The 10,895-nt window shown below is 45.1% G+C and overlaps 1 protein-coding gene across 1 annotated transcript; it reads right to left on the bottom strand.

Moving 5' to 3' along the window:
- Positions 1 to 2,974: 2,974 nt before the first annotated feature.
- On the bottom strand, positions 2,975 to 3,784 carry LOC137345193 (probable G-protein coupled receptor 139). The gene has a single exon (XM_068008656.1). It carries the CDS (start codon positions 3,782 to 3,784, stop codon positions 2,975 to 2,977), a length of 810 nt encoding a protein of 269 aa, XP_067864757.1.
- Positions 3,785 to 10,895: the final 7,111 nt, after the last annotated feature.

Here is a 10,895-nt window from a genome sequence, read left to right as displayed (position 1 = left end):
GAGAAGCAGAGTTAACGTTTCTGGTCTGTGACCTTTCATCAGAACTGGCAAAGGTTAGAAAAGAATTAGGTTTTAAGCAAGTGAGGTAGGGGGCGGGAGCTGGTGGGAAAGAGAGCAATGGGGACGATGTGTGATAAGGCAGAGGGGAGGAGAGATTAAATAAGAAAGCTGTCATGGAACAAAGGCAAAGAGCGAGTTAATGATTGTGTTGAAATCCAAAGCTTTAGTCCAGTGACAGTGTTAACAACAGAATAATGAGCAACTCTGTCCACGTGAAATACAGGCACATGGTTAAAAAATAAAATGAAATATATACAAAAAAGGCCTGCCGTACTCTGAAATTATTGAACACAATGCTCAGTCCACAAGGCTGTAGAGTGCCTAATCGAAAGATCAGGTGCTGCTCTTCGAGTTTGTGCTGATGTTCACTGGAACACTGGAGCAGTCCAAGGACAGAAATGTTGGCATGAGAGCAGGGTGTGTATGTTGAAATGACAAACAACCGGAAGCTTGGGCTCATGCTTGGCATTTCAACATCTTTGTTCGCAACATACGTGGAAAGTGTTAGAAATCAACAGTTCAGAGAAGGGTAGATTTAGGGATGAGTTGATCACCTCTTACAAGATGATGAAGGAAATATATTGTGTTCCAGTTGAGTTTGTCCCAAATAAATAGGTTCAAGCGGACGCTGGGTCAGAATTTGAAATTGTACAAGGCAAGGTCTAGGTTTGATGTCAGGAGATGGTTCATCTCACAGAGAATATTGGACCTTTGCACCAGGCTGCTTTCTCATGCGGTGGATAGCGATTCACTGAATTCTCTCAAGTGAGAGTTGGACCTGCTTTTGGTTGAGGCAGGTATCACCTCTTACAAAAGGATAGGGAGCCACAAGTGAACAGGGGATAACATGTGGAAGGTGGGGGTCTGCAAGTAATATTTTAATCCTGTCCCATTTCAAAGTTTATTTGTTGAAATCATTTTTTGTCTTTGCCCTTCACAAAGATGGCGGTCTCTGAGGGATGACGATGCCTGCCATGGCCGCCATTGTTGACGAGGAGGATTTGGGAGGGCACAGGAGTGAACCAAATGTATCCATCTATTCAATAGCACCATCGGGAGCTTGTGGCCATCAAGCAACAGCCATCAGATTGCTTTGTTTGATTAAAATAGATATTAAACAAAATGTTACCTTTCCTACAGGCAATTTCTTCCTTAGCTTCCCTCATTCAAGTGCCCAATCATACTCTGTGAAAGCAGACAGGGAGTTTTGACAGACTGTGCGGCCAAGGAAGGCTGCAGAACTAGGCCAGGTCCTGGAACTCCCTCAATAACCAACAACTGTGGGAGCTCCTTCGCCAGAAGGAACAGCAGCTGGTTTAAGAGAGAACACAATCTCCTCAAGGAGCAAGTAAGGATGGTCAATTATTGCCGGCATTGCAAGGAATGCCCACATCCCGCGAATCAAACAATACAGTGAAAGAAATGCTTCCACAGACGAATATTATTTATTTAATGTTTTTCACAGACCCTGATGAGTGGAGAATTATTCTGCAGTATGTAATCAAGGTCTGTGAGTCTGTACATATGGTTATGGAATGGCTTCATGTGTGGTCTAAATCTCACAGGACCACTCAGTGTTTGCTGGTGGGTGAATATTGCCCGTCACCTCCTTTGCCTCAGCTCATCTGCTGCTGAAATCCTCATCTCTGCCTTTGTTATCTCCAAACTTGCCAAATCCAACGTTCTCCTGATTGCCACCCCCCACCCCTCATTTTCCACCTTTCTACTTCCCCCATGTCCTACCTCACAGCAGGTCATGTTCACCCATCTCCCCGCCTTCACGAACCGACATTCCCTCCTGGTCCAACAACATCTCAATTTTAAAATATTCATCCTTGTTTTCAAATCCCTCTGAGGCCTCGCCCACCTTACCCCCACCCCCATGTTTTTAACCTCGTCAAGCCCGACAACATCCTCCAGTCGTACAATAGTCCCTATCTGTGTGACCTCCCCCAGACCCTGCATTTCGCCCTATCTCTGTAACCTCCTCCAACCCAGCCACCAACGAGCACTTTTTCTGTAACTTCCTCCAGCCCCTACCACCTTGCCTATCTTTTTAACCTTCCCCATTCATATCTCTGTAACCTTCTCCAGCCCATACAATCCTCCATATCTCAGTAACCTCTTCCAGCCCCACAATCCTCCTTATCTCTGACCACTTCCAGCCCCTTCAACCCTCCTAGATCTCTGCACTCCTCTATTTCTTGCACCTTGTGAATCCCCCAAGCACCCCCACACACACCACTGTTTGACTTGAGGAAAGAGATAGACTGTGATGGCATTGTCTAGCTTGGAGGAATGGAAGGGAGTCAATAAAGAGTCCCCTAAATTAAAGCCATTAATAATAATCAACTGACACGAGAGCATTTCCAGCAGCTGCAGCATTTTACTTTTGTAAGAAAAGATTTTGTTTCCTAAGCAGATGTGAGGAACTGAGAATGGAATCATGCAGGTGAAGGAGAGTCTGTGTCTATTGTTGGCCCTGCTGCACTGTAGAGGGCGCGCTGACTCACTTCCGACCCCTTTCTGCCCGCTCCTCCAATGGACACCTCTTGCCGACTGCCCCACTGCTCTTTGGCATGTGTGACCTCCCTGCCCATTCTGCACCCCACCCCCCTCCCCCACCCGCAAGTGTATTCCATCCTGTTGTCAGTCACGTGTTGTCTGCAGCCCTGCTCCCCTTTGCCCTTTCTGAGGTCCCCCCTCACCCACCCCCGCCAGTATATTTTGAGCTGTGGGTCACCTCTTTTCCTCTTCACTGCTGCTCTTTTGCGTGTGTGACGCACCCGGGCAATGTATTTAGGATCATCCAGCTGTCAGTCACCACTTGCCCATTGAGGATAAATGTTATATTCATGGACTGGAAACACTGGGATCTGTTTCTGGGTTGCTCTCAGTTATATTGTTTATTCATTCATTGAATAATTGATGTCAGTGGATATTTCACCGTGTTCTTGACCTGCTCCCTGAACTTGGACTGAGTCATCCCATAAATGAATGCGTTTGTGCAGCAACTTAAATTCATCAGCATCCAGCAGACTTGTTGAAATATATATTCAGAATCGTTGTAACTCCCGGGAGCTGGTCCGATTATGGTATAATAAAATAAATCTATAACATACACCAACCACAGAAGTATAAAGCTGCTGGAAATGGTGAAGAGTAAAATCACAGACTTCCTTCTGCTCTCCATCTCTGGGTCACTGTGTTTCTCTCCCTTGCTCTGAACCCTCAGCCCCTTACGGATATGACTGACTAAAATGTGTCTGACTGTCAGAGCGTTCAGCAACAGAATTAAAGCGAATGGTAGCAAAGGGGTTAAAACTGTAGTAAACCAGTCAAATCCCACCCATCCGGGCTCAGTAAAAAGGCTAGACTTTGCAGTACAGCCCCATGGTACACTGTCAATTATGTCTCCAGGTTCATATGTAAAGTAGAATGGGACATTTTTTAAACAGAACAGAATGCAGTATGTTGATCGAATCACTGCCGCAGTTTTCTTGGTGCAATATTTTGTTTTCAGCTTCTGGCAACAAATGGCCACATGTCGATCAAAGGTGAAAGTAACAGTGAACCAGACAGAACAGTCAATGGCTGCACGGAGCAGGACAATGATAACAGTACACACAGGGGTGATGCCCAGGAAAGATCCCGGGAAATAATAAAAACTGATCCTGTACAATATGACCTGAGTGATAATGATCAGTAGATCCGCCGTTGCCATGGCCACCAGGTAGAGAGTGGGACAGGTGGAGAGTCCACACTTTCCCCGGGACAGGATCACAATCGCCAGTAGATTCACTGTCAGAGAGAGAAGGGAGAAAAGACTGGAAATTACTGATCAAATATTCTCCGTGTCAGACCCAAAGCAGGACTTTAGCACCAAAAACAGGTGGGTTGGAGGCGGTTCAGAGGTTGAAATTTAAAAATCTCAAGCTCAACTCCAATCCACTTCCCACCTGCCCACAACTGGGATTAACGGAGTTGGGAGAGGGCTAGGGCAGACAACCACTACCAGAATGCTTATTGGCAGTTTCACCACTTCAATGAGGCTGGAGGTATCTGATTTTAACTGTTTTCCAGTTTTTACTATGACTGGCCATGTTTCCCTGTTATACCCCATTCCACACAAAGGTAATGGCATTCGGAACCATTCCGCACCCGGGTCCGACACTCCCCCGGGAGCAACACATCAGATCCCACTACCCACTACCAGGATTGGACCACCCCAGGATTGGACCCTCCTACATCAGATGCCCCCAAAGGATTGGATCACCTTATGGCATTTAAACACCCCCGGGATCAGATCACCACCCCCCCAAAATCGGTCACCCAAAGGATCAAGACTACACATCGAGTCTTGGTTCAGACAGTCCCACCACCCCCTCCACCTCCCCAGAATCAGACCACACTCCAGGATTGGAGAACCCTACCCAAGGTTGTGGATCAGACATTTTCTCTACCTCTCCCCTTTCCCTTCACCATGTCAGATTCAGGTCACACTCCAGGATATGAGACCCACTCCCCGTGGTTGAGAATCAAACACTCCCCATTACCCTTCCTGTCTCCAGGCTCAGATCACTCTCCAGGATAGGCTAACCCTCCCGACCTTGACAGCTCAACGATTGGAGATGTCTCCACTCTCTTCCCATTGCAGTTAGTGATTGGACACCAGCCACACCCTCCCCAATATTAGGCAGATTCCCCCATACCCCGGGGTGAGTATTTGGACGGCCCTGGTCCTGGGGCCTGTTCCACTGTCCTCCCTACCCGGCTGGAAGCCAAGCCTGTCACTCAGGCTCACTTCAGGTGGGGAACTGTCAAGGGTAAAAGAGGCAGTCTGTGGAGTTCAAACTCTGTTCCCCAACGATGTCACTCACCGCTGTTAATATCTAGGCCTAAGCATCGGAGAAAAAAATATATAAATACTGAAAATCTGATAAAATAGGAGAATGTTGGAAACACTCAGCATGTCAGGCAGATTCTGTGGAGAGAGAGAAACAGAGTCAACGTTTCAGGCAGATGGTCTTTTATCAGCATTGAAAGATGTAAGAGATTAACAGTTTTAAAGTTATCACAGAGCCAGGGAAAAGTGAGATAAAGGGGAGGGAAAAAAGGGACAGGTCTGTGATTGGGTGGAGGGCAGGAGTGATTTAATGACAAAAGGGATGATGGTGCAAAGCATATGGGAAATTTAAAAACAGGATGGATCCAGAGGAGGTGTAAATGGTTCCATCAGAAAAACAGGGCGGGAGGGGAGCGGAAAATCTGGCAAAGTGGAGAAGGCTCCAGTGTTCCTGAAAAGTGACAGACAATGTTGCATAGACCAGCCTGGCAGCTGTGTACCAATAGGGGATTCTCACCCCAAGCACCAGCCCACAATCCTTCCACTCCCAGTGGCTCTGGTTCAGGCATCTTCCATTACCAGCACCAGCCGTCCAAGAAGGTGAGAGCAATAGTTATAATATGAAGCTTTTAATCTCAGTATTGTGTTCGACAGGCTATAAAATGTGTAATCGAAAGATCCACTGCTGTTCCACATTGTGTTTCAGTGGAAGAGTGTACGAGGTCGAGGGTAGAGCGGGAGATAGAATTAAAGTGAAAAGTCAACGGAACCTCAGGGTTATGCTTGCAGACTGAACAGAAGAGTCAAGCAAAGCAATCACTAATTCTATGTTTCCTCCTCTCCCAATGCCCAGGAGATACCATCGTGACCAGTGAATGCTGCTGCTAAATTGTAAGAAGTAGAAGCAAGTCCCTTTATCACCGAGAAGAATTGTTTGGGGCTTTGGTCAGTGGGAATGGAGGAGGTGAAAGGTCAGGTGTTACATCTCCTGCGCTTGAATGGAAAGCTGCTCTACAAAAGGGAGCGGATGTTCTGGATGATTGAGGGGTAGACCAGCATTTCACAAAGAGCTTGGGGACCGGAGGGAAGCAGTATATATGTTTGGTGATTAACTTAGCTGGTCGTGGCATAAATGTTGTCGGACATTGCATAGCATATGAAAGCTAGAAATCATAGAAAGATTAAGGCACAGAAAGAGGCCACTTGGTCCATCGTGTCTGTGCCGGCCGAAAAACGATCCACCTATTCTAATCTCACCTTCCAGCATTTGATCCATAGCCCTGCAAATTACAGTATTTGAGCTGCATATCCTGACTCCTTCTGAATGAATTAAGGGTCGCTGCCTCAACTACCCTTTCAGGCAGTGAGTTCCAGACCCCTCTGGGTGAAAATGTTTTTCCTCATGTCCCCTCTAATTTTTCTATCAATCACTTTAAATGTACCCCGTCACTGCACCACTGATGTTAGACTTACCGGACTGTAATTACCTGGTCTGTCCCTGCTACAATTCTTGAATAATGGTACCATATTCACTGTTCTCCAATCCTCTGGCACCTCTCCGATGGTCAGAGAGGATCTGAAAATTTGTGTTCGAGCCCCTGTCATCACCTCCTTTGCCTCACATAACAACCTGGGATACATCTCATCTGGGCCTGGGGATTTATCCACTTTTAAGCCCGCTAAAACATCTAATACTTCCTCCCTTTCAATGTTAATATGGTCAGGTATATCACAATCCCCCTTCCTGATCTCTCCACCTACATCATCCTTATCCAACGTGATATACTAATTGCTAGGGAAATCTTTACGATTTAGTTCAGTAACTTTACCCTTTGGTGTTTTGCTACTCAATTGCTCGCTAACTCTGTTTCCATGTTTTAATGTCTATAAATCACCTCTGTTCCCAGCTTTAACTTTAGTTTGTGATTTGTAAGAGTTCAATTTGGTCAGTGCATGACGTCAGGTTTACATTCTTCCTTGCCGATTTGTAAGAAATAGTTAACTGACTCACTCAGCAGCTTGAGGATAACCAAATCGATGGTTGATAAATGAAATTCATTTTGATCCGAACTGGGTTAAATTCAAACCAAGTCAGACATCAAACATCCTTATACCTACACTGGGATGTAAACACCACGCCTCCCTCATCCCACCCCAGGTAATTGCTTAGTCAGGAGATAAAGGAGGGAATGAAAGATTTGTCCGATTTCACAGACTTTATCTTTCAGGACAACAAAAAACACCTTTCTTCCAACAGAATCTCCATGTTTTAGGAGAATACTTGGATTTAGTGCACAGGAAATTCCGTGTGCCTGATACTATGTATGGGTTCTTTGCAACAATAAAAACTAATGTTTCTGCTTGTATTTCAATAAAGTGCAAATATCTGGGTTGACAGGTTTTGATTTGTTAAAGTAGGAACAGGTGCTGCAAACTATCCCACTAACAACTGTCAAGATAAATGTGTAACTTTCTACAACAATGTTAAATACCGGCTTTTCCTTGTTAAATAGCATCAGAATCTGGGAAAGTCTGTTCCTGCCATGGCTGAAGGTTCAAGCAGAGGGCAAGATTCAAAGTGAACAGGACAGAGGATGAGTAGAAAGAGGGACTTCGTGACCACCGATAGGGGTATTGCAGTCACAGGTGGAGGGAGTCCTTGAGTACTGGAACTGTCCAATAGACACCTGGCATTTGGGACTGAAAGGTGGATAGAGATGGATCTTCCTGAGCGACAGCGTAGCACCATGGGTCAGGGGACCATTTCGAGTGGCGTGGGGTGAGAAGCGAAGCAAAAGGGACATAAGAATATCAGAGCAATAGAGCTGGTAAATTCTCTCCCGGGGGGATAGAGAAACAGATTTGCAGACAGCAGCAGGACCTGAATGGAAAACGGTCTCACTGGTGCCAGAGGAAAGAATATCCTGGAACGTGTGGCATCATCTGTTTGATGAAAATGAGAGCAGACTCTAGTCATGGTCAGAACCAATAATACAGATAGAAATACATTTATAAGGGGAATATTAGGGCCTGAGCTGTAAACTAAAACAAGACATCATGGTGGTGATTTCGAGATTGTTTCCCACTGCGCTGTCTATGGATGGAAATATAAGGCAGGTGTGGTAGCAGTGCTGGTGCAGGAGGAAAGGCACGTTGTTCAGGCACGAAAGTGAGTTGAGGGGGAAGGGAAGGGAAGGGATGGCTGCGATCTGAACTGATCACCAAAAATGGATTTACAGGAAAAATCCATGAAGCCATTGAAGGACCATCAGCCTTTCTGACTGGATGGGTGAGCGGGAATATTCGGATCCGAGACTAGAGAGCGGAATTAATAGTATTGTTGGAACAGAAACATAAAAAAATATAAAATGGTGAAAATGTATTAGCAGGAGTAAGGAATGTGGCTTTGAAATTGTGAGAGGGAAATGCTGGGTACTTTTAAAATTAAAAAGTCAAAATTACTGAAAATTGGAGTGATTGTTGAATGTTTTGTCTGTGAATGTCCAAATTATTCAAACATATTTGGAAAGCCAGAAGTATGAGAGATGTTATCTACTATCTATTCGATAGAGCCTGGGTTTTTTCAGGATTCAGAGAGAAATGTTTCTGTTTTCCAGCACATTTTGAGGGGATAGAAAAAAAATGTGACCCTTCCAGAACTTTCCATTGCTCCTTCTTTGGCCTCTACAGCATCTCCCACTTCTTCCTGCCGCTATTGGCTGCTATTCCTTCAGTGTTTTGGGCCCAAACCTCGCTGTCTCTTTCTCATAATTTAAGATGCTCCTTAAAGCATATCTCATTGACCAATCTGTTGGTCATCTGTCCTCATATCCCCATAAGTGGAATGAAGGCAGTTTCCTCTGAACATTGTTTTCAAGAAGTTCTGCACTAAACTCTCAACATCAAGATTGGCTGGATGGAAGCTCTCAATTTCTTCAAAGAGGCCCACTTTCTCCGGATCAAACCGCTCTCCCTGAAAGTTGTGGTGAATTCAGGAGAAATCTCCCAGCTAATCCCATATCTCCAACATTCTGAGAGATCAACCTCGACACTGAATATCACTTTGATGTCACTATCAGCAAAAGAAAAGTCGTTGTTATCTCAAATATTTTGTCTGAAAAATCTGGTCACAGCTGATTCTGTCGGAACTTTCAAAAGGGAACAGGATATATACTTCTAGCGGAAAACATTGCAGCAATGTCGGGGAAGAGCAGGAGAGTGGGACTCATTGGCAGTGTGTCAAAACCTCCTTCAAAAGTGTTCAAAGCCACAGGTTGCCAAAAAGGGAGTCTACGTTTTAAGAAGTATATAACAACAAATTAACTTATAGAAATAAGACCTCCATGAATCTGTAGCCCAGTCTGCGGTGCACAAAGGAGAGAAATAGAGAAAATAAATTGTGTACAAGTTACATGACCAGATGCCATGCACGGACCACAAAGTTTGCTCCACATCACAGATCATTCTTTGAAAGAGTCAGCACAGACAGTGATGGGTGGAATGCTGTTCCGATTGATTCTCTGGCCCCTATTTTGCAGTCAGCAGTGAAGTTACTGTGCTTGCCGCTGACCTCGACCAAAAATGTCAACTTCCCGAACTTTATGATCTAGGTGAAAATTTTAATGGGATTCCCAGATGATTTCCTCAGGATGTGGGTCCCACCAGATCTCTCCAGCATAGTTCAATGTAATTGTAAATGTTAGAGCACGTACAGGAGTGAAGAGGAGACAGGCTCACGGAATCAGCCAAAACTAACAGCAGCATAAGGCATGTCCCAAAAGTTACCTGGAGCTGACAGGAAGGTGAGTAGTGTTTACCTAACCTATTAAGTCCTTTTTCGCTTAAAACTGGTGAGTAAAACTTTTATAAACGTTGATTTTTTTTAATTTTCCAAAACATTTTAAAAACGTTTAAATAAATGGCAAAGTGTATGGGACTGTTTGTAAAAAAAACATTGAGCTGACATAACCAACAGTTTTTAGAGGTGTGCGAAATAATTAACACTCATTAAAAGACATGGACGGAAACAAGAAATAGAGGGAACCAGAAAAATTTATATGTTGACTTGGAAGGAGGTGGCATGGAGAGTCGACGAATGGCAGAGGAGTTTGATTCATGAAACATGATCTATTAGAGCCGAGGAGCGCCAGGAGACAGAGAGCAGCAATGGCTGGGGAGTAGCGGGAGCCAGCAAGCAGCGATACCCGAGGAGCAGTGGAAGCAAGGGTGTGGCGATGACAGAGGAGTGGAAAGGACTGGTGAGTGGCAGGAGCTGGGACAGGGCCCAGGACCCGAGTTGAATGTTGAGGCGGACATTACTGGGAGGGTCCGATGTTAAGGCGGGGTTTCACTGAGGGAATTTGATATTGAGGTGACTTTTTATTTCTCAGCGGGTTGAATGTTGAGGTGGGCAGTACTGGAGGTGTTAATGTTGAGGTACTCTCAAACCCAGACAAGAAGTTTTGAACAGCGAAAAATGGAATGTGAGGACACCCGACCAGAGTGGTAAAATAGACATCTGCATGAAAGAGTTGTTTAGACTCAACATCAATAATTTAGAAGAAGGGTCACTGACCCGAAACGTTAACTCTGCTTCTCTTTCCACAGATGCTGCCAGACCTGCTGAGTGGTTCCAGCATTTCTTGTTTTTATTTCAGATTTCCAGCATCCGCAGTATTTTGCTTTTCGATTTTCTGATGATCAGTGAAAGAAACAAGAACAACATCAAGAAAGCCTTCACTTGCCCAAGTACAGCCATTAATTCAGATCATTGCCTGCTTGTAATGACGATGAAGAGGGGCAGTAACTGCAGTGAGACAAGGACACCAGGAGATGGAGATGGTGAGACAGGGCAGTAACTGCAATGAGAGAGGGACACCAGCAGATGGAGATGGTGAGGGGGGCAGTAACTGCAGTGAGACAAGGACACCAGCAGATGGAGATGGTGAGAGGGGGCAGTAACTGCAGTGAGAGAGGGACACCAGCAGAT

This window comes from Heterodontus francisci, chromosome 28 (assembly GCF_036365525.1).
Source record: "Heterodontus francisci isolate sHetFra1 chromosome 28, sHetFra1.hap1, whole genome shotgun sequence".
Lineage (NCBI taxonomy): Eukaryota > Metazoa > Chordata > Chondrichthyes > Heterodontiformes > Heterodontidae > Heterodontus > Heterodontus francisci.
The sequence above is the reverse complement of the archived record's forward strand: the minus strand, read 5'-3'. Positions and strand labels throughout refer to the sequence as shown.